This window comes from Cladophialophora yegresii (assembly GCF_000585515.1).
Source record: "Cladophialophora yegresii CBS 114405 chromosome Unknown aczIN-supercont1.7, whole genome shotgun sequence".
Classification (NCBI taxonomy): Eukaryota; Fungi; Ascomycota; class Eurotiomycetes; order Chaetothyriales; family Herpotrichiellaceae; genus Cladophialophora; species Cladophialophora yegresii.
This window is the reverse complement of record NW_006913051.1, coordinates 2,405,572-2,428,635: the sequence shown is the minus strand read 5'-3', so window position 1 is coordinate 2,428,635 and position 23,064 is coordinate 2,405,572. Positions and strand designations below refer to the sequence as shown.

Genomic DNA, 23,064 nt, shown 5'->3' with positions numbered 1-23,064 from the left:
TGGTCAGTTGAGTTTCCCCACGCTTGCCTCCATGTGGATGAGGACGACTGCCCTCATCCCTATTCCAGCCCGGGTGTTCCGTAGCTTCTTTGGTCAAACTTGCTACCTTTTAAACTCTGGAAGAGCAGATTGTGCCGACGGCTTTCTGCACGGCTGGAGTTTCCCTTCCGACACCATGTGCGCTTCCAGCGTCACTGAGGATTTGACGTGAAAGTGCCCATCTTCAGCAAGCCGCCGCAATGGCTACAATCTTGAGCAGTCACGAACACTTGCCCTTTCTGTAGCAATACCGACATGGCGTTGAGCGAAGCAGGGTGACAAGTCATCATGGCAGGCTCTCAACTTTCCACAGCTGGTACTTAGGCGTGCCTTGTGGCACTGGTGGCAGGCCTCCCAAGGCAGGGGAGCTTACAGCCAAATCCTTTCCTGGTAACATCGCTCTCGCTCAAGGCAACATCGGTCAATCCTGGGTACGTGCAGCTGAAGATGTCTCATTGGTCGTTCTGGCCAGTTCACCAGTTGTACCTGTCAAATCAGCCACTGGATGCATATCTCAAATCCCGAGTTAGACTGCGGCAGACGAAGCTTTGGTGCCGCTCTCATCCGGTAAGCCGTGGTCCGCTCTCGGAGATGCTCAATGTCGGAAGAGTGCTGTTATCGTGCGCCTTGAACCATCAACCGGGCTGCTTGTTGTCTGGAAATAGGGTACTTCTGATGAGGCGCAGCGGAACATATACTTGGTAGGACACCCAGAAAGGCAAAGGGTCCTGGAAGTCGTATGTATTTTCTCTCCAGAGGATCAAGTGGCTAAGAAGCTCAAATATGTGTCTCATCAACTCGATCAGGCTGCTCCTGAACATGAAGAAGTCGCGCAATGGCTCGAGGCACAAGTCGAGCAAATCCTGACCAAGATCATAGATTCCAGGCATCCCCGTATCGGGAATTGCTACGTCATCCGGTAGCACTTCTTGTTGTATAATAGCTGGCGTTGGCCTCGTGATCCTTCCATTGGTGTTGACCTCCTCAGCAGCAAAGAGCGATAGATAGGCTCTGGCCAATGGGACTGAGCCACCCATTCCGTAGAACAGCTGCATAGCGGCGTTAGCGCCAATGGAGACTTGAACCGGCAGGATGGATTGAAACACGCCCGATTCAGTAGCTTGCTCATCGACACAGAACTCGAAGCCGAGATGAGTGGTGAACTCAGGGCCTTGTTTACGTGCAAACGTGTGAACGAAGCGTAACATGGCATGATGCAGAGCGGACTTCGAGTCCAACACTTGATAGCAGCCGGGTCGTAGAGAGCGGCTGGCGACAAAAGCCCTTACCGAGCCTTTGACAATAATCGCAAACGTGGAGTATCTTTCCAATCCGTTGATGTCCTGTTCCAGTTTCCAGGGCGTAGTATTGGCGATGGTTATACGTGAGACAGTGTCATACGTCTGGCTGATGGTCCTGCTCGGAAGCATCGTCCTGGCTATGTTGGCATTGACTCCCTCTTGGTCGAGGCTCTCGAGGAGGTATCTGCGGCTCCCTCGTGCTTTACTTAGCACTTTGTGTATCTCAGCTCGCGAAGTGACCTGATATGACTCTGGAACAGGCAGTCCCTGACTCGCCAAGTACTTGAGAAATGCCTCTCGACTGGCAAAGTACGGCATGTTTTTCGTCCGCAGCGCGAAGCATTGGCACTTAGTATGCTGTTCGACCGCATCGCTTGCTTGCGCCTCCATGCCGTGGATTGCACTGTTTGAGCAGTTGATCCACAAGTCGGCACCCTCATGCTCGACCATGTGCACCACACGCGCCACGTATCCATCCTCCTGCGATCCCGGCGTCTCACCTGGCAATTTGTGAAATTGGCTCAACGCATTCGAAAACCGAACCTGAAGCGGGAGCGGCCCAGGCTCGTAATCCGCACCCACAACTCTGTGACCAGTGTAATGAAAAGCTCTTGCCAATTTCAACCCATGGGGCGTGTTGACTCCGGTGATCAGAATGGTCTTGGGCTTGAAGCCGGTCACATTTCTGAGTCGTTTGTGAATGGAGTTGCGACCGAAAAGGAACAGATACAGATAATTGAGACAGAGAGCGACTGTCGATATTGGAAGACAAGAGACAGCCAGCAAGGCGACCAAGAGACACTCTGCTGCCCTCAACCTTCCCATCGTCAGTATTCGTCAACTTCGGAGTCGACGGCCGCAGCTGCTCTCAAGGGAGGAGCAATGATCTGTGAGGATGCACATGGCTGGAAGATCGAAGCTGTCTCGTCGGAGGAAAGAGGCAGTTAAGGTCATGACGACAGCGGCAGGGAAGTGGAGATCAAGCCAGTCTGACCCGACGAGCAAAGTCCCGAACTGACAAGATGGCACAGATGGAGAGCGACAGGAACCTGTGGGTGTATGTCTGACAGTGGGCGATCTTGGTCTGCTCGGCTGTCTGAACCGTGGAGCTTCGCGGCGGGCTTTAACTGGATGGGCGCAAGAAGCGACTGGCTTAAGCTCAAGATGATGGCGTCGTTAGCGAGGCTGCCCCCGGTCTTCCAGGTGGGGGAGCCCAGCAGGGTGCCCAATGATGGACGCCCGCGGCCGGTTCGGGCGTGTCTCTGCAGCGCCGGGCAGGTCCATGGCAAGCTGAACCTTCCCGCAAAACACAAATTCACAAATTGCGTCTGTCCTTCCATGTCGACATCATTGTTGCGCAACAAATTTCGCGCCGGATTCTCGTGGTTCAATTCTTCCCTCTGTCTCTCTTCAACCGCATGTCTTACAGCTGCGCTTCTCTCCGACGCCTGCACTGATAATTAGTGAACAGGCATTTGTTTACTCGTGCCCTGGGGACGCCCTCAGCGCACCGTCCTCGAGACTCGACGCGCGTCGCAGTCATGGCTCACCAAGGTCAAGCAGCGGATTACTACAACCAGAATATGGATGGCGCTCAATATCAGCAGACGGGCTATCAACAATATCCTCCTCCTAGTGGGCCTCCGCAGGGCTATGGACAGCCTTACATGCCGCCCCAGCAGCCATATCCACCGCCTGAGGCCAAGTACGGCGTACAGCCCCCTACTTATGGTCAGAATTTCGTTCCGCCTCAAGACGACAAGCAGAGCTTCCAGGAGACGTTCAAAATTCAGAAGCCCGAATTCAATGATCTGTGGGCCGGACTGCTGGTGAGCCCACGGACACTGAGATCTAGTTCGGAAGGTGCTGGCGCTAATCAAATGCATACAGTTTATTGCAACCTTCTGCGGTTTCGTCGCCGTCTCCGGGCTTACCCTCTATCGATATTCCAAGTACCACACGTTCAATGGCGGGGGAATCTATGGAAGCAACAACGATTTCTCCCTGGACACCAACACCATCGTTCTCTTCGCTTTCGTCCTGTGCGTCGGACTGGTCTTCTCATGGGCCTATTTTCTGGCCGCTCGGGCCTTTACCAAACAATTCGTATGGCTGACAGGCATCCTGAACTGTGCCTTGGCCATCGCAACTGCTGTCTACTACCTGTACCGGCGTTTGTGGGGAGCGGGTATTGTCTTCGCAATCTTCGCCGTCTTTGCTGTGATTTGTTTCATCAGCTGGATCCCGCGCATCCCCTTCGCTGTGGTCATGCTGCAACAGGCAATGGATATCGCGAGAATGAAAAGAGTGCACGTGTTCTGGGTCAGTCTCGTCGGAGGACTTGCTAGCGTGGCATTTGCCGCCTGGTTCTCTGTGACACTGGTCGCCATTTATACCTCATACATGCCCAGTAATTCGGGCAGCACTAGCAATCCGTCGTGCGGATCAGCAGGTTGCTCAAGTGGCAAAGTCATCGGCCTGGTGGTGTTTGTCACATTTGCAGGGTATTGGATCTCGGAATGGATGAAGAACACAATCCACACCACCGTCGCTGGAGTTTACGGTTCCTGGTACTTTTGTGCAGGTAAACCAGGCGGCATTCCTCGCGGTGCCACAGCCGGAGCCTTTAGGCGAGCCACGACTTATTCCTTCGGTTCCATCTCTTTCGGCAGCTTGATTGTTGCTCTAATCAACATGCTTCGTCAAGCCTGCAGCATCGCCCAACAGCAGGAAGCTGCCGAGGGCAACATCATTGGCACGATCATGTTCTGCATCCTCGGCTGTTTTATTGGGATCCTGGACTGGGCCGTCCAGTTCATCAACAGATACGCATTCTCTCACATCGCTCTGTACGGAAAAGCATATATCCCGGCGGCCAAAGATACTTGGACGATGATGAGAGACCGCGGAGTGGATGCGTTGGTGAACGACTGTCTCGTGGGACCCGTGCTGACCATGGGATCGGTGTTCGTCGCTTACCTCTCCGCTCTCCTGGCCTATTTGTACCTGGAGTACACTCAACCAGCCTACAACGACAGCAGAACATTCACGCCTGTCATCATGGCATTTGCTTTCTTGGTTGGACTGCAGATATGTCAAACGTTTACCACCCCCATCGGTTCCGGAATCGACACCATCTTCGTCGCCATGGCTTGGGATCCGCAAGTCGCCATGACTGACCATCCGGAGTTTTGGGAGCGGCTGGTGCATGTGTATCCCAGGGTCCAGCAAGTCATGACTGGCGTATGAAGTGGTTTCTACTTTGACCTTGATATTCTTATCCTGTTTGGCATGCATTGCTGCGCGTGCAGTACGGGCACCAGTCCCGCAGCCAGCTGGGCTCCATGCAGCCTGTGATTAACTAAGAATTCTGATATCAAACCTTTTTGCCCGACATATTTGAACGGTCTCCGTGTGCTGACAACTTGGTTGAGGTGTCGAGCTCAGACTGCCCATGCCCAGCCACTGCGCTACCCGAAGACATTGTATGGCTCCGCTAGCCACTGACCTGCGAATTTTACCCGGCGATGAAGTCGTCATGTTCGACAGTCGACACTGGAACCGTAGAGTTGCCTCGTTTCAACAGTCGGTCGAGACCGGCTCCCTTGATAATGGTCCCGTGCGTATGACAAGAGCCAGAAGCGGCACCGAGTGCCCAGCAACCATTGCGTAGTCCCTCATGTCCAACCTGCACCGTGATTGCCATTGCTGAAAGACCGTGTCTTTGTTGAAAGTCAACTTCAGTTGACCTGCACGAATTCGTTGGATTGCTTTGTTTGGGCGATGCGACCAAGCAAGGCGTAGGGCAGGGGGGTCCACCAGCCAGCCACGTACGTCGTGTCCAGCCCATGAATATCTCTTGCGCCTCCTGCATGGATGGTATCTGGGATTGGGTATGAGCACGAAAATCTGAAATCTAAGTGTGCAAAATGAGCTGGCTGTCGTCAGCAAGCGTGGCGCAGTCTGATAGGAGGACCTCGCACCAAGAAAGTTTGAGGAATAGTGTCTGCTGCCCAGGACTCTGCGCCTCTGCGCCTCTGTGATAGTAGACGAAAGGTTCATTATTTGCGCTGATGGCACGTGGGCTTTTGTTGCTTCATTCCAGCACTCTTCTTGTGTGCACAGCGAGCCCAGTGACGCAGCCTCTGAGGCTCCTTTGTGATACCTTTCTTCATAGGCAGCCGATTGGACGTGGAGGTCTAGATTGACCAAGGATCCCAAATGTGGGCCGTTCTGTGCTGGGTGATTCGGGGATTGAGTTGTCCTACCAAATTCTTCTCACTGGATCTCGGGTTCGCAGTGCGCAGGCTCCTTCCCTATAGGCTTCTAGCAGGGCGACGGGGCCTCGAAACGACTTGCAAAGCTCGGCTTTCAGTATCGCATCGCAAGCAGCCAGCCACGGCGACCGAAACAACCCAAGGGACTTCTGGAGCTTTTAAAATACCGTTGCTGTCAAGACCGGATCCCACGGAAGCAATCGCCGTCCAAAGTCCGCGTGGACGCAGACAGCGAAGTCGGCAGGTAAGACGTCCTCCAGCGATGAGACTGCTTACCTCCAGGATTGGGATCCTGCGGACAACTTGGGACACTGCGGTAGTAGTACGTCTGCGTGTTGACATAGGCAATAGGCAATGGTGCCTAAGGCTATATTTAGGGAGCGAGACACGTCTCACAGCGTGGGGCGAGAGAGGCCTCCGCCATGACTCCCACAGCGCCCTGGTGAGAAGCTGCATCCCCCGAGCTGCATCTGCCGGGAGATCAGATTCTGGTCCTCGCAGAGCGGCAACAGCGATATGGAATCATTTTAGCATATATATCATGGCAACCCAGATGGTCGATGGTCACTACTGCATCAGCCACGCAGGTGGCGTTTGTCAAAATGCAGACTAAGGCGGACAAGGACATGGAGAGACTGCATGGCATGCTGTAAGCAAGGCCGGCTACGTGCATGGATCGGCTGGATATCTTGACGTCCTCCCTCCTCCGTGCACCCGCACGATCATGTCTTCTCCAAGCCCGATGACAACTTGATCATGAAACATGCCGAGCGCGTGAGGGCTTCGTGGCCCGGTGCTCGGGTCATGCGCTTTATATGATGCCCGGCCTCTCCGGGTGCCTCGGGCAGATCAGCCCGCCTGCGCCTCACTACGGTGTTGCAAAAATTCGCCCCCATTCCTAGACCTAGCGTTGGATGACTGATCTCGGGCTGATCCCACGTTAGCATAAGAGTCGAATCCTTCATCCGCGTCGGGAAGCTCTCAGACATATCGAGCTTACGATTGGGTCACTCGAAAAACAATCCTTGCCCAGCTCGCAACGCAAAAGGGCGGAGCGCGGTGTCCGCTTCTTTGACAGATACTGTACTCGTACCGACCGGAATAGGCTTCATGCCACCGGGCCAATCGCAGGTGCGGCCGATGCGGACGGAGGCACTGACCTCGATTCGCTGCCTGCCACTCTTGCCATTCTCTTAACACGCACTACTGGAGCCTCGGTACCCAATACTCGTACGCTTTGCCACACTGCGTGTCGTGTCTGCCTTGGTATGTACCTCCCGCCGAAAGTCACAGCAGTCAACCACATCCAACGATAGACTGTATGGCGCCACGGCTGGGGAACTTTTGCTTCGTACCGTGCTGTGGTAACCATTGCACCGTCGGACGCTTCTGGACCCAAAATAGGTGAGTCATCAGCGGATCCTGAGGCGAGCACCACAAGCACCACGAGCACCCAGCACTCGCACGCACTCGTCATGTGAAAGCCGAAACGGGGAGGGGGCAAATCGCACACGGTTTGCGACCCAAACTGGCATGACACCCTCTCAAGGCTCCCACGTCAGTCAGGCAGGCAGGCACCACCCCCGGCTGATGGATAAGCTGGCCCTGTGATTCACCGACCATATATGTGCCGTCCTTCTTTTCGCCAGCCGTTGCTTGCGAGAGGTCCTCTCGGCCTGATTTGCCTGTTGTGGCGCATGACTCGCTGCTCATACGAGCGGTCGCTAATCGAAAGGCCACATACCACCACTGCGCGGCGTCTAGCGTGTACTTTAGCCTACAGAGTGCCGGCCTACGTTTCGTGACGGTACACAGCCTTGCAGGCACCCGATCTTGCATGCCTGTCCATATAACTTTAGGCCAACGGTACCTCCCTGCCATGTCGGCCGCTTGACCTGTTGGCGTCGCTCTTTCACCAGGACAAAGAACTCATCCACCCAGTACTGCCATCAACATGATCATGAGAGATATTAGCTATCCCGTCTCGCCTCCAAGCGACACTGACCCAGCATCATACATATCCACCACAACCGAAAAGACGACGCACATAGTCAACATGGCAGATGAGCTTGTTGCGCCGCCGTCGCTGGCGCTGGCCGAGCCCACGAAGGTGACCGTCCAAGGAGCCTTCCGGCGGACGAGATCGCCGCCGCGCAACGACCACGGCCAAATGTTCTGCGACCACGTCAACTGCCGCGGCAAGAATTCCCCGACGTTCAAGCGAGTCTGCGAATGGAACAAGCACATGGATCGCCACGAGCGGCCGTATAAGTGTCGCGAGTCCGGATGCGAGCTCAACCCCGGCTTCACCTACTCGGGCGGCCTTTTGAGGCATCAGCGCGAAGTCCACAAGATGCACCTCTCGACCAAGCAGCCCTTGTTCTGTCCGTTCCCCAACTGTAATCGCAGCAGCGGCACGGGCTTCACCCGCAAGGAGAACCTCGAGGAGCACAAGCGGCGCCGACACCTGGAGGAACTGTCAGACCATGAGGCAGAGGCGACAGAAGAACCACCTGCTGCGAAGCGACGGAGGATCTCCTCCACTGCGACAGCAGAAGTGCAGGGACAGGGACTGCAGCAACAGAAGCAACACCAGCAGCAGCAGCAGCAATTAGGCAGCAGCATGGTACCACAGGCACAGGCACAGACTATGGACAACAACATGGTAGTGGGAAACCCCGAGAGCCAATTGGTGAGCCACCTCAGGGAAGAGATCCGGCAAAAGGAGGAATTCATCCGCAGGCAAGCCACCGAGATTCATCGCCTCCAGAACCTGCTCCGCTCGTTGCCACCGCAGGCCATCTATCACATGCAGCAGCAGCAGCAGCAGAGCCGGATGCCTGGGAGTGGCGTTGGGTGAACGAGGAGTCATGTGACATTTGACATTTGATTTTGCCATCGCTGCCTTTGCTTGGCGCTATCGGCGTTGCGCAGCGTACGGAAGATGCACGAGGATATGGACGGGACGGACGGGATGAATATTTAATGCTCGATGATACCACAACACCCACTCACACATTCACATACGCGCGCACACGCGCTCACATATGTATCTTGTACGTTTGTATAATGCTAGACTTGGACAGATATCCCCCATGTCCATATATACGCAGTACTGGTATAGGACTGTCTCTGCTCTTATTCATAGCAAGTAGAGTACAGTAGTACTCACTCATTCGGAGGACACTATTAAACACCTGGGATTAATAAGCACTTTGAATATGCCATTATCTGTACCCGTCCGCCTCGTTGTCGGTGACCAACCGCGGACGTGAGTCAGTACACAGGATCTTCATGCTGGACTCGGCCGTCGGGGTTACGACTTACAAGGGTATTTCGGAACATCAAGACGTAAGATCCAAGATTCCAGGTCCCAGGTCCCAGGTCCCAGGTCCAAGACTCGACTTCAGAGTCCATTCTTCCAGGCAGAAGCAACATCCTATGTAGGTATACCCCAGTAGCCTAATCTACCCAGCGGAGCCTGGCTCAACTACTATATACAGCGTACAGTTCCACCTCGTGCTCTACACTTCGGACTGGGTAGGTACAGTGATTACTCCGACTCTTGAACTGGACAGACCTAGGGTACGTACCTGGTACATAGTGTAGTCAGGCGGCCGTATCCGCTGCTGCACACTTAGACACAAAAGCATGTAATACAAGGCACGTCTCACCACTCGCTTAATACTACAGTACCTAGGTAGGTACCTAGGATAACGTACCACTCACTCACTCACTCACTCACCACCACCACCAACGATTCAGCCAAGAGACAACCATGATCAGAAACGCACTGGTCCAGGCTACGAGCACTGACTATTCCGTAATTATACTACGCCGCGCTTCTTGTAGCCCTGTCGTTTCATCTTGTTTCCTTTTTTTGAGACCACGCGTTGCTCGCCACCACTAACTAGCCAGCGGCAGTCAACCGGCCATTCACTCAGCTCAGCCAGTCGACGCGACGAAGGTGACGGAACAACGGTGCGAGACACCAAGGAATCACGGCCAAGTAATCACTGTGTATGCCGAGGGGTCGAGGCTTGAGATTCAGGGTCTCTGTGCGCTGTGCTGTGCGGGCGACGTGGTCAAACGCAACGCAACGCAACTCAACGCAACGCAACGCAATGCAATACACAATACACAGTACTCGCAGTGGATGCAAGGTCTTTTCGCCTGCCGCGTGCGTGCGTGCGTGCGAGTGCGTGGACGCGTGGCTGCGTGGCTGCCAGAGGTTGCGCACGCCACGTACATACTCCGTACAAAGTCGACGCCACAAGCGGCCATAAGCGCCACCATCGAGCACGTGGGTAGGATCGGAGAAACGTTGTTCCAGAGTGCGACTGCTCGCTGGTGTACGAAGTAATTACCACATACAGCACCTCGTAATTAGGTACGGTCGTGCTGAAGGTCGCATGACGAGGCACAGGTCATCCGCCTCACGTTCCGCGTGTGGGTGGGCGTCTACGCGTCTACAGTACTTCGTACCGTTCTCGAGACCGTTCAAGGTGTTCTCGCTGTAGAGACGCGGGACCTGACCCTGGGTCCCAATTTCTCATTTGTTCCGAGCACGGTACTTTTCACCAAGCACGGCGCTGGTGGCTGGCTCATTTCGGCTCTGATCTGTAACGAGATCTTGAAAGTTGAACAGTGTGCTCTGTACGTACGTACACGATCCCCATTTTACAATGTCTTCGTTTTGTGTACACCGTACTGTGCGTGTACTCCGTCCCTTTGCTTCACTCCCACTTGCGTATCGTTTGCAGTGGTGTGGATGGTGTCATCCACGTGGTTCCTTTTTCTCTGCCTTCCACCCTCCCAACTTTCCCATACAGTACGTACTGCGTGTTTCCATGGAGTGGTGGATTAGTCCTATTCCTCTTGATGGAGGCAACCATTTCTGCACAACGTGCACTCGTAGGTTCACATGAGTGGCGCTCGACCCTGTTCCATCACGCGCCACATCCATCCGCGCAGGCCGCGTGACGAATTCCATGCACCGAGTCTCTTGGTATCGCATGTGTGCTGCACCGCACACCTTTAGCCAGCGCAGGACTCGGAAGCCACCGCTATGCTGAGCGCTGTGCTGTGTACTCTGTACGAATACTCCGTACATATTTGGATTTGCGGACAAAAAGCAAGGGAGGAGTTCCGTCCGCGCAGTCTCAACCACGCTCACGAGCCTCGTCACCCGTCCTCGTGTAGCATGACTTGGCCTGCGACCTCTGGATGGGAATGCATCCAGAATCGTCCCGTGCAGTCCGCGCAGTCTTACCATGCTCACAAGCTTTCGCTTCGTCACCCGTCCTCGTGTAGCCTGATTTGGCCTGCGACCTCGGGGAACGCACTTAGGAATCGTCCCGCCACACTCCAGTTGTCGTATCTAGTCACATGGTCGTGGAATCGTTGCGTCAATACCGTTCCGCCAGTCGACGAGTCACGCTCGACGGCCATTTCGACCGAGTGAGGCCAATTGACGCTCCATTCGGCCTCGATCAGCGGCGTGAGCCAATCGCGGAGTTTGTTGGTGGCCGCATCTCTCACGGGAGGTCTAATTCCCGTCGGAGTCAGTCTTGTCCGTGCGAGGATGCACGTAAGCGGGGGGAGGGAAATACCTACAAGGGTATCGTCTCAATGGCACCAATGTGCGGGATCATGCACTGTGTCGGTGTCGGCTTCATCATGTCTGGGATTCTTTGATAATTCTCCTGCGTAGGTACTAAATGCCACTGCACAGAAGACATCAGCTATGCTGACAGGGGAAATTTCTCGGACTCGACTCACTCGCATCATATGTGTGAGCAAACACGCCGTAGCCAGCCGAACGAAGACATCGGTATCATAACTGCGGGACACCTCGCACGCCCATGAAGCGCAGTCGAGCTTGTCGTTTGCCCGGCGAGGGCGGAAGAACAGGTCGACCGCGACGCGGTCCGAGTGGCCTAGGACGTCCGATGCCGGGACTCCGCTTTCGAGCATGCGCCGAGCCCCGAACAGGTAGTCGGTGTACGTCCGGCTCATCGGTGAGTCGTCAGGTACTACTAGTGGTAAGATGAGGTGCCTGGGGATGCGGAGCCTCGTGACGTGATCCTCCTGGGCCACACACAGATCCCACTCATTCTGTCGCACTTGACCGGACGGAAAGTTGGTGACCAGCTCGAAGTACGGCGTGGCCGGTGACGACGCGACCGTCAACGCACTCAGCGAGATGTCCGTGTTGAGCATTGGGTATCGGGAGCTCTGTCTCGAGGAGGCTGTAGCAGGCGATGGAGAGTCCGAGTGGAGCGTTTGGGAATGGTCGATGTGGGACGGACCCCCTTCGGAAAACCGTCTCGACGGGGGCTCAAAGTGCGTGAACTGCTAATCGTCAGTCGCCGTGTCATCCCCAGTGCAAGCAGCAAAGGGAAGAAAAAAGAAAGGATCTGCGTCAAACCGCCCGAGGCTAGCGCTATGGAATCCCGGCCACAGAGTCCGTCTCCTTTCTCCTCGTACTTTGCACCGGAATGGAGATGAGGGAGGCTATACCTGTGGATGCGGTTCAGCGCGACTACTTTGTGATCGTATGTGCAGGACTGGGTGCCATGTGGCACGTTCGGCTACACTCGGCGGACTTGTACCGGGGCCTGTTGCGTCTCCGGAGCTTTTGCCATCTGCCAACGGGCTCGGCAGGCTGGCTTTCCCTCCTGCCTTGAACGCTACGAATTGTCGCAGGAGCGCCTCTCCTTGGGCCTCGGAACAATTCTTCAGCGAGAAGAGCAATGTCGAGACTGGCATGAGCCCTGGCTCTGCTGGCCTGCCCCTGCCAGCATCGGAGCCAAAACTGGACATGTCAGCTGGGCTCTTGCCAGGTTTGGTGTCCTCAAGGACCGAGTCGACGCCGTCGGCCTGTGACAACATGGTCCCATCTCCATCTTCATCGCTGGGACGGCTCAGCTGGTGTTGCACTGCGACCGTGATCTCCTGGTTGGTGGCACCACTCCTAACATAGTCGAACAGAGCCTCAAGTCGCGGCGACGGTCCTTCGCGAATGGCATCAAGCAGAGTATTCAGCGCTTCCTGATAATTCCTCGATTCATCAATCGTCCGCTGAAACGCCGCTTTGCGTCTCATGTCGAGAGACAGGTCGATGATACAGTCGGTCCCGAGCGTCTCGCAAAGCTGACAAGGTGACGGTCCTCCGGAGCACTTGGTTTTTCGCTTCTTGCATGCCTCACAGGCTGCCGAGACTCTGGCGCTTGAGGACTTTTTCTTCGCCGACGGTGACTTTACGGCTGAGGCTTCCTTGGCTGGCTTTAATGGCCGAGTGCTAGGCGGCTTTGGAGGTGAAGGCATATCTCGGGCGACGCTCGCATCTTTCCACTATGTGTGAGTGTCCATTGTGCGGCTGCCCAGTGAGGTGCTTCGCCCGGAACCTTCAACCTCGGCCTGAATGGCGTCGACTTCGCTGGAAAGGGAAAAGGTGCTGAATAACACTCGGTTACCTGATTTCACCAACGTCGATCGAGCGGTTGTCCTGCACTCGAGATAGACTCTCTGAGATCGAACCTGGTTTACCTCGATTGGCATGGGAAAGCTGTTCGAACAAAGAACCGCAAAATGGGAAAGCAGGAAACGGGGCCCAAGGCACCCCTGTGCGGGCTTTCGCGACAAGCGTTCGCCCAGGGTTCATTGGAGATGTACATCCCCCTCCATTTGATAGGGCAAGTAACGCATGTCGAGAAGGTGGACCAAGCGGGCATGACACTGTGCTGCCAAGGGCTACGACGAGTCCCAGAAATCCGACCACCGGAAGCACCGCTTGTCTGTCATCTGCGATCCCCTATGCCGTATCGGTGTGTCTTTGGGGCAACTGGCGGCCGTGGCGGCGGCCTGCCTACCGCCCGCCAGGTGGTGCTGCATCCTAGCGGGGCGCCATGCACCTACCATGCAGCTGAGAGACAGGCCGGAAAACTGTTCCCTTAAGGGCATCGATGATTGGATCTGACTAGGACGTTCGGCAGATCGAGCGGGATAAATTTCCGGCCTTGTCGATGCTCGCAACCCGTGCCCGAGTCGAGGGCGCCATCGAGGGCACAACGGGTATCACTGATCTGGCGTCCCTGGTCGCCCCGTACGTTCCATCTCGGCTGTCAAGGTACTTCGTAGGCCGCTTGAGATCTGCCCAAAGGCATCTTCGCAGCCTACTCCGTACACAGTACTCGTACACAGAACGAGTACGAGTAGAAAGACCAAGGCCGGTCACGGACTCAACTTTACCGCTTCAGGTTCGCTTACACAGTACGTGAAGGATCCGTGGGTGGCTTATCTCGGCTCCTCCCCAATCTGTGATGGCGCGATAGAAAAAACCGATGGCCGTTGCCAGCCACTGACATCATGAGGAGAGAAATGCATTCCCCGAAAGCAGTCGGCCTGCCCATCCGCACATCACGCCCACAACGCCCAAGCACGCGCCCCGATCAGGCGGGATTCATTCCCGGACTTCCCACTGGCCTGCGCCAAGGCTTCTGTGCCAGATGCCGGAACCTTGTTCCAGATACCGCCACCGCTCGTGGAGACGATCATTAAGGGCCGTTTCTAGATTCCGTCTCAAACCTTCAACCTTAACGTCGTCCATGTGAAGCACCTGCAGCTCGCCCTCAACCGTCAAGAAAAGGACAGTATGAGCGATCAGCATCCAGGATGTCTCGCACTCGTTCCATGGATCATGGACATCCAGCGCTCCACCCGCGACTTCCATCTCGTCATCAAATGCGGTACTTCCAGGTTCCGGGCACAATTTGACGAACAGCCTGCGCAGTCTTTTCATCTTCCGGATACACTTCAGCACCTCGTCCACATGGTTGTAGAAGGGGAAAATGGCGATGAAGTCGAAATGCAGTAAGTTTGCGAACAGGGCATCCCCTGCCGCGGAACTGTTAAAGTGGAGGGCGGTCAGGAGCGACGGCGTCCGCCGCAGGAAGAATTCGTACGTCGTATAGGCAGAGAGGCTCGACCCCTCGTTGTACACCATGCACTCCCACGGACGCCCAACCAGAAAGTTCGGCAAGTCGTCGTAGTCGATCTTCGTCCGCGCGGCTTCGAGACTCTGATCGAATCTGAGCACCTGTACCGGCATATCGAATGCCCAAGCGTCGTTGCTCCACGAATGGATGCTGGCCAATTCGGCGAAAACCTCGGGCGGCGCAATGACGCTAAAGCGTGTTGCTGGAACTTCGTTCAATAGCCGTGCCCACCACGCTGGGTGGATGTGATTATAGTGCCCAGATACGTGGACCACCACACTCAACACATAGTGCGCAAGGCTATGCTCCTTGAGGAAGGCCAGAAAGTCGCTGAGCAATAGCGGATGGAGGACGGCGTGCTTGAAGAGGACAGGAAGCGCGACCGCACGAATTAGCCGGCACGTCAAGCTGAGATTCTTCAGCGCGTTCTGCCTGTTCGACCCTGCCGGAACGCTCATCAACCGTATCCCATCACTGGTCTCTCGTGGCCCAAGTGCCGATTTCGGCTTTTCGAGCAACCCGACATCGAATGGACTCGCTGTGTCGTGGAACGTAACGATTCGGGCCAGTATTTCGTTGGGAAGTTCGAGAAGCAGCATCGTAGATGACAGGCTCGAAAGCTTGAGTCGTAGTTTGTGTTTCGTAAACGATGATCGTAATTGCGAGTGGATCATGGAGCAAAGGTAATGGACCGTGTAGCCAGCCAGCCAGCCAGCCCTTCCCTTGTTCTCACGCTGAAGACGTCTGAGTCACTACTTCGTCCCCGACTAAGCGACGCGACCGTGGCAATCACTTGCCGGTACCCAGTCACTGCCAGTCGACATCCAAACGTGCGGCTTTATCGGCAGAACCCTCCCTTTTCCTGCTTCTCCTTTTCCACTCGGTCAGTAGTGCTGGCTGCCGCCTTAGTCGTGGTCTGTTGAAGGTCGATCTTGAATCGAGATCAGAGCTAATCGGCCGATCTTTCGGATCTCAACACGGATAAGAAACTCAATGCGTCTCCCGGGCTCAAGGACCACAACGCTGGCCCGAGACGATGTGCGATACAGCCTGTTTGCCTAGTGAAGACTCGCAAGCGGCTGCTGATGGATAGGGTAGTAACGTGCTGTGAGTAAACGACTGCTGTCAGTGTGACCTGTAACCTATCGGGCCTGGGCTACCGCCGACTGACGGCAAGGCGCTACAGCGCCAAACCGTGAGATTCAGATCACAGACTAAAGTCCCGGCGAGGCGAGGCCAAGACGTTGACCCCGCATGGTCTCCTGCGATTCGATGGGTGTGGAGGGGCGTTCCCTCCTGGCAAAGTGGGGGGATATGTCCGAATGTTAGGTACGCGGCGCACGTTAGCATCTCAGCTGGGGTAGTCGAAACCCTGCCACACATGGTATGGACATTGGACCAGGCCTGGAGGCGAGAACCAGAGGAAGACCATTCCTCTTGGGCCACCACCGGTGTGAGCATTCATACCCCGCAGTTGTCTCCTATCCCGAGGATTGGATACTAGGGTGAATTTATTCTCAAGGACATGCTCAACCAGACCTGCCATATGTCGCCTGCCTGTCGGGGGATAGCTGCAACGTCTGCCCCTTAACAACGCCCGAGAAGTCCGTCTTTGGGTTCGTGTGCGCACCTTCCATCTTCGACATGACGGCTTGGCGCCCCATGCGGATTCCCGAATCACTCAAGGAAGTTTCTGGGCAGGCTAGATATGGATGAAATTGGAGCGGAACAGATGAGTTGCTGGTTGGACCAGGCCGGTGGCCAATCGGTGGTTGGATTGAAGTAGAAGTCACCAGGGCGATAACAGTGTCAGCGGCCTGACGACGCCTTGAGATTTGCTGTCCAAGAGTGGGAACTTCCTTAAGCACTGGAGAGCATTTGGAAGAAGGCGGCTATGGACAATCGAGGCCCGTTCAACCAACACATCATTTATCTGCGCTCCTTTTGCTCAGCACTACGTGAGCAATAATAGTTCTAGTCATTCCCGGCTGTAACCACTTAAGTCTCGAACCGAACCGTTGACTAGCCGCACAATGTGTTGTGCATTGAATTTTGACGTGCACATGAGTGTCATTTGTCGCCAAGTGCATCTTTCGTATGTATTCTCCATAGAGACGACGTAGGCGAGTCCAGGCAGATATAACCGATCTCCTTGGTGAACGTCAATCCGTCTGGGGTCCGGTACACGTGCGAGACAGTCGTTGAATGTCGAGGTCGTGAGAGTCGGTCACCTGGTCCCGTGCTCGCGGATTCAGTTTCTTCCATGTACTTTAAAAGCCATCGTGCCATAGTGACATCTTCGTCTGACGAGGACACTGCTTTGGTGTGCATGGCCCAGCGTGTGAGTGCTTCGTCATCGTAAGGAATGCTTTCAACACCGCCCCGAAGAAGCAAATACATAATTCTCGTCGACGACTTTAACCTGCAAGCAAGGTGGAATAACCTGAGTGGCAACACATTGAGTGGGGGACTGATTAGCTCCTCTTGGAATCCAACATCCTTGCGGATTGGGGCAGGACGCTTGACGACCGTGGCATGCAGTTCCAGCAATACCAGCAGAGCCTTCTCGTTTCCTTCCACTATCGCACCGGCCATGCCATCAAACAAAGCCTTTGGGGAGACGAAGAGAGTCCGGTCAAAGGGCTCATGGCGCAGTCCCTGGCGGAAATATTGGAGCAATTTGATTTTCGCATCTGTCCATGGAGCACCTCGCAATATGTGGACTGGGAGAGTACGGACAATGAGGATACTCCGGCCTTCATATGCAGCAGACCCTCCGTCTTCATGCCGAGGAGTAGGTGTCACAATGAAGGGAAGATAGCCATCTTTGTTCGCTGGTCCGACAACGGGCTCTGAAATGTCCCCGAGACCCAGCGCCGCCTGATATCCATGGCCAGTGTCCATGCCATGTGTTCCGCTGTTTTCATCCCCCAAGCTGTATGAACTCTTTCTCGCCTTGTAATAGCTTTCCATTTCGAGCTTGTCGTTCAATACTGGTGAAGGAGAAGCTGGTTTTGGAAAGCGTGCTGCAGTTCCGGTGTGGACCGGTTCTTGTTCGAGCTTGGCCTCCAATTCCTGTCTCTCACGGTGCCAACATTCAAACATCGCGAGCCGGCTTAGTGTGGGCAGACATGACTCAAACAACTCCAGGGTGAACCATCGGCAGCGAGGAATACCCTCTTGCAGTCGAAGACGTTCATCCCTAGTGATTATTCGGTACGCAGCAGGCAGGAAGTGCTCAGTTTCGATTTGGCTCTGCGCTGAATCGGGTTCATAGTAGGCGAACAATACGAGAGCAACGTAAATCGGGCGTCGTGACAAACCTCTAGCGAGGTATGGCGAAGCCCTAGGAAGATTCAGCTCCAAGCAGTGAAAGAAGATCTGCTCGAGAATTTCATTCGCTAGAGATTCCAATGTGGAAGGTGTGTAAGTGCGGGAGGCGGCATTCAGTTGTCTGTGTATTAGTTCTGCCTGCTGGGTTCGAGTCTTGCGAGATGGTTTCAGCAGGGACGCATGTTTCATGGGTTTCCCGCGACCGGTCGATACGCTGCCACTTGAGTCCGAGACTTGTCTTCCGCGACGGTGCCGTTTCCGCAGGGGCATTAACATCTTGACACCATCAGTGCCGGCATCGAAAAACCAGGTTACGCTTGCAGCAGCGAGAAGACGGTGTACCAGGATATTGAAGAACAAATGAGAGTCCGACGCTGCTCGTCAATGTCTCCTTCACCCTGCGGCAGCCAGTGACTGGGTACAGAAATCGTGCTGCCCGAGGTACTCGCGCTGGGTGTGAGGGAACTGAAATGTAAGTCAGGCTGGTCGACGTTGGAAGTGAACCATCAAAGAATTACAGCGTTGTTTGTGACATCAATACACAGAGTCTTGGCGAGAAACCCCGCCTAAACCACTAGGGAAAAGGGTAAACCTCCAATGTCATTACATATTTACTCAGTTCCGCAACTTCGAGACCTGTATCAGGTACAGAGTACGTAGTGTTGCCTTACCTCTTTAAACCACCCTCGAGATACTCAACACCCAGGCCAAAGGCTTAAGCTAGACTTCTACAGCATTGTCGAAGCAACGAAAGCAAATGCGAAGCAGTCTTGATCATTAGCGCGTAGTGTTGTACAGAATACTCGGCGTCACAGCTTAAAGCCAAAGCTACTTACACAGTAGTACCCAGGTCGTGTCCGGTAATATCCTACACAATGTTACATGGCCCCAGCAGATCGCAGATCGCTCTGCTGGAGGCGCCGACAGTCGACAGTTTCCCTTTATCACATCGTCTCATAAGCCTGTCCAAGCGGCCCTGCGTGCGTGGAAGACTGATGTGTCCGTCCGGCATTCTCTCAGGCGCAGGTACTGTTTTCTCGAAAGGGGTCTGGTTGGCAGCTCGCGGTTGGTGTTGGTCAGATCTTTGCTCTAGTTCCGTCGGACGTTACTTCGGCGCTCATTTCCATCTACCCTCTTATGTCTGAATCAAGCCGGGGTGTTGCCTGTCCTGGCGAGGCATTTGTGAGTTCCTGAATCCTGCCTACCGCCCTTTTCTTCGGGATCTCTTCGCGCAAGATTCTTCTCAATACCGCTCTGCGATGCTCACGGAAGAGCCTTTTTGTCCGGGCTTCCTTAATCAAGCGCTGATACTCCGTGCCGTATAGAGTCTGCCTTGCTTGATGTGGATTTCCAGTGCGAAGCGATTTTACACTCGACGGAATCGTTGGATGACCGATATACATGTCACTTACAGTCCGCGAGAGCGAGACATCCTTGCGCATCCGCTGCAATGTCCGCAGCAGCTTTTCTTCCTTCCGTTCAATGCGGCGGTCGAAATCCGCTTCCATCTTCGGGGCTCGCTTCTCATCTCGCGTGATCTGGGTTCTGGGGATCTGCCCTTCGTAGAGCTCGGCTCGGTAAACGTCTCGGGTCCTCGCATTTGCGGCAGAAGTCTTTGTCTCAGAGGCGTCCATTTTGAGTGCTGATTCCAGATCAACTAGCTCCGTGACGGGCACATGGTCTGTGGGCGATCTGCTGCCCAGCACTCCAGAACGGTCAGGAGTTGTGTGTAGGCGAGGACGTCTGGGTGGTAGAATTCTCTTCTTCCTGTTACGCAGCAGGAGCCCTTGAATACGGTCCTTTAGGTAAGGCATGCGACGAATGTAGCGGCACGTGAGTGGTGCTCTCTTCCAGATAGCCGTATATATTGCATTGTTACCCTCCGCTGCAAGCCTGTTGGCTTTGAGCAAGACACTGGCAAGATGGACAGCAGTGTAATAACTCGGCATCAGCTGCGCAGGGTTTCGCTTCTCCACCACCTTGCGAAGCACGGGGATCGAAGGTAGACCCTCTGATTCCTGTGGCGGGAGCCATTTGCCACGCTGCAGGACTGGCCATGGTGGAGTATGGGCGATCATCTTCTTCTCAAAAAGTTTGTAAGCAAGCAGCCAGTGTTCCGGATCGTCAGATCTCGTCAGGATCTGAATGTACATGTTCCAGTTCTTACTGGTCAACGCGAATCCTACTTTCTCCATCTTGGCTACCAGAGTAATAGCAGAATTCTGGAGCTGCCTCGCAGCCAAAGTGTGCATGTAACGACTGAGAGGGGCCTCGAGCATGTGTCTTTGCGAATACAGGATTGCAAGACCAGGTTCGTCCAGCGGGAAAGCATCCAACGAGCTCTCTGGGATCATGGAGCCGAATGTGAAGTTGTCGCTGGGGGCCAGTCCATCTTCTGGCAGTCCCACGGGCTGCAGTGGCAGAGATGCTAGGGCTTCCTGCGTGTGCCCCTTGTCGTTCTCCTTGATTTCAGGCAGTGATTTTTGTTCGCGTATGCGAGAGGGTCGTCCTACTTGGATGGCTCGCTCAAGTGTGAGTCTCCAAGTTGCCTCAACATCACCCCACGCTTGCTTTTCGGCTTGCACTGACAATCGCGCACATAGCAACGGGATTGACATGGAAGCACTGCTGCTTAAATGCAAGTAGGACGACTGATGCATGGCTTCAAATCGCTGGACAAGCTGTTCCGCGCGTTTCACTTGGCCTCTCGTCAAGAGAAGGTCGATAAAGTACTCTACATAGAGAGATGGCATGGCCTCGACGTTCCGCCGGCGGCGTAGCCCAGGCTGTGGTTGACGACTCGCTCGGTCTTCTGTCGAAAGTCCATGAAGGATCTCTTCCAGATATTGAGCGGCAAACTTTGGTCGCTCGTTCTCAATGGGGTTCCTGCCAGCTTGCAGATGTAGCATGGCAAGACGAGGGCTGGCCCCGAGACGGGGGAATCTCTCGACGAGTTCTTGATAGATGACGTTGGCCATATCCCTATCACCTTCTTGTGCAAAGCCATGAAGGATGATGGCATAATGAAACGGTGTAGCAGCAAGTGTCTGGCTCATATTCAGGGTCCTTAGTATTTTCACAGCATCCCGAGTCTTGCCGAGTAGCACAAGAGCAGTCATGAAGGCAGCATGGGTCATGGCGTCAGCATCAACACCGAGCACAGTCATCTGTTGCTGAACACGGAGCATACTCTTGGATTCCGCGAGGAAAGCATAGTGCCTCAGTAGATAGTTCCACATCGTCGTAGGGTTTCCACGAAGAGCAGCAGTTGTGGCCGCGGCTGCAAGCCTCTCTGCGGCTTCTGCTTGATCATTGAGACAATATGATTGTACCAAACCAGTGATGAGGGCATATGAGCCCTTTATTTGGGTTTGCTGCGCTTTCTCAAGGATATCGAGGACTGCGTCGGTATCGCCATTTCTGGCGAAGACGCCTATCAACGTCGTAAAGGTGTATACATCTGGTGTTACTCCATCGGCCTGCATCCTATCTAAGACCCGCAAAGCCTGCTCAGGCTGGGAGGACCTCGCGTGCGCATAGATCAGAATGTTCCAGGCATACGCTGTTGGTTTCACCCCAAACTGTTCCATGGTCTGGAGCTCTCGTTCTGTGCTTGAAACGTCACCAAGACGTGCATAGACGTACAACAGTGGTGTATAGAACGCAGGCTCTGTTGGACGCCCATGGGCTTGGCAAAGGCGTAGAAACACCTCTTGCACACCGTCAATGTCGCCTTGAGCAGCAAGGGCTGACAGTACCTTCTGGTAGCTCATTCTATCTGCCACGCCATGGAACTTCGCGAATTCATCCAGGTAATGGATATATGCCTGCGCAGATGCTCCTTGTTCGGTATGGATGGAGAGAAGCGAACCGTACGTGCTAGGACCCGGAGGAATCTCGGGAAAGTTTGATCGAAGATTGGCGTACACCGCATCAGCTAGCGGACCTTTATCAGGCCGAATGGTGGTTTTGTTGATGGTATTGATAGCGCTGAGGTACAGCGAGGGCACCGCCCGGCGCAGGTGGTATGAAACGTCAAACAGATTTTGCAGCCCCTGTGGTGTAATGATGCTCATGAGCTGTCCATTTCGAACCAAAGCTGCCAGGACTTCGTTGAACAGCGTTTGCAACGTCCCTGAATGCTGCATGATAACCGGCGCCCGTTCGCGCAGCCTAGACCCCAAGTGGTGTATTGCTAGTGGTAGGTCGCGATAATTGCCTACCTCCCTCACAAGGGCAACACGATTTGGTGATGTTTGATTAAATTGAAAAGAGGTCCATCTGAAAGAGGTATTCCATACTGTGTTGGCGGTATTCCAGAGTTGGTTTGAGACGGCATGAAGTAGGAGGAACACACTACAGCCCCGGTGCGAGTTGCGCCGTGTGGCTCGATGATTGATATTAAGAGCAACGCGGTAGTTGTCCAGTTGCACAGCCACTCGAACCGCGCGCTCATAATCACCACACGCTCTGCTCTCCTCGTCGATAAGTCTGAACGCACCAAGAGCCCGTGTTTGATCCAACTTTCGGCCGGACTGCGCCAAGAGGTGGAAGACATCGGTGGCGTAGGCACGTTGGTCCCGGATTTGGTTGAATAGTATCCAAGCACGATCGAGAGCTGCGCCCGTTGGCGTCGACTTCGGCTCGCGATTTCCGTCAATTATTTCGCGCAACTGCCGCTCTGGCAGACTGGAACCGCTCGAGAGATAGGGCATTCCCATTCCATTTCCTGTATCTGCTGTTGCCATATCATTACTTTTCGACCCAGAGCCATCTTGAGCCGCGTGTACTTCCAACACGGAACTGTTCGTCTGGAGGGACGCATCATTCTCAGTCATGAGAGCCGCACTGGCATTTTGGGCAACGATGCTCGATCTGGCATAGGATCGTGATGAAGGTGAGCAGGGAGCTTTCGAGCTTCGATCACGTCTCAGAGAGTGAGAGCGGTATTGGGAGGTATGTTCATCGGGGGCAACTATTCGCACCGGTCGAGGGCAAAGCAATGGAGATTCGAGGCCGGCTACATTGTGGCGCGAAGCTCGGATTCCTTCCAGAAATAGTGGCCACCAGTGAGGGACATCCAAATGGTTTCCTCCATTTCTCCAGAAGGAAGGA

The 23,064-nt window shown here is 54.6% G+C and overlaps 7 protein-coding genes across 7 annotated transcripts; 2 read left to right on the top strand and 5 right to left on the bottom strand.

Moving 5' to 3' along the window:
- Positions 1-674: 674 nt before the first annotated feature.
- A1O7_09979 (uncharacterized protein) lies at positions 675-2,165 on the bottom strand (the record flags this gene model as incomplete). The annotated part of the gene is made up of 1 exon (XM_007763963.1): positions 675-2,165. One exon carries the CDS (start codon positions 2,163-2,165, stop codon positions 675-677), a length of 1,491 nt encoding a protein of 496 aa, XP_007762153.1.
- Positions 2,166-2,881: 716 nt separating this feature from the next.
- A1O7_09978 (uncharacterized protein) lies at positions 2,882-4,589 on the top strand (the record flags this gene model as incomplete). Its single annotated transcript, XM_007763962.1, has 2 exons — positions 2,882-3,169; positions 3,231-4,589. 2 exons carry the CDS (start codon positions 2,882-2,884, stop codon positions 4,587-4,589), a joined length of 1,647 nt encoding a protein of 548 aa, XP_007762152.1.
- A 3,084-nt stretch (positions 4,590-7,673) lies between these two features.
- On the top strand, positions 7,674-8,477 carry A1O7_09977 (uncharacterized protein; the record flags this gene model as incomplete). The annotated part of the gene is made up of 1 exon (XM_007763961.1): positions 7,674-8,477. One exon carries the CDS (start codon positions 7,674-7,676, stop codon positions 8,475-8,477), a length of 804 nt encoding a protein of 267 aa, XP_007762151.1.
- A 2,435-nt stretch (positions 8,478-10,912) lies between these two features.
- Positions 10,913-12,946, bottom strand: A1O7_09976 (uncharacterized protein; the record flags this gene model as incomplete). The annotated part of the gene is made up of 4 exons (XM_007763960.1): positions 10,913-11,165; positions 11,234-11,343; positions 11,399-11,971; positions 12,140-12,946. 4 exons carry the CDS (start codon positions 12,944-12,946, stop codon positions 10,913-10,915), a joined length of 1,743 nt encoding a protein of 580 aa, XP_007762150.1.
- Positions 12,947-14,081: 1,135 nt separating this feature from the next.
- A1O7_09975 (uncharacterized protein) lies at positions 14,082-15,215 on the bottom strand (the record flags this gene model as incomplete). The annotated part of the gene is made up of 1 exon (XM_007763959.1): positions 14,082-15,215. The coding sequence occupies one exon, from the start codon at positions 15,213-15,215 to the stop codon at positions 14,082-14,084; it is 1,134 nt and encodes a 377-aa protein (XP_007762149.1).
- Positions 15,216-16,686: 1,471 nt separating this feature from the next.
- Positions 16,687-18,225, bottom strand: A1O7_09974 (uncharacterized protein; the record flags this gene model as incomplete). The annotated part of the gene is made up of 1 exon (XM_007763958.1): positions 16,687-18,225. The coding sequence occupies one exon, from the start codon at positions 18,223-18,225 to the stop codon at positions 16,687-16,689; it is 1,539 nt and encodes a 512-aa protein (XP_007762148.1).
- Positions 18,226-19,076: 851 nt separating this feature from the next.
- A1O7_09973 (uncharacterized protein) lies at positions 19,077-22,097 on the bottom strand (the record flags this gene model as incomplete). The annotated part of the gene is made up of 1 exon (XM_007763957.1): positions 19,077-22,097. The coding sequence occupies one exon, from the start codon at positions 22,095-22,097 to the stop codon at positions 19,077-19,079; it is 3,021 nt and encodes a 1,006-aa protein (XP_007762147.1).
- Between the last annotated feature and the right edge of the window lie 967 nt (positions 22,098-23,064).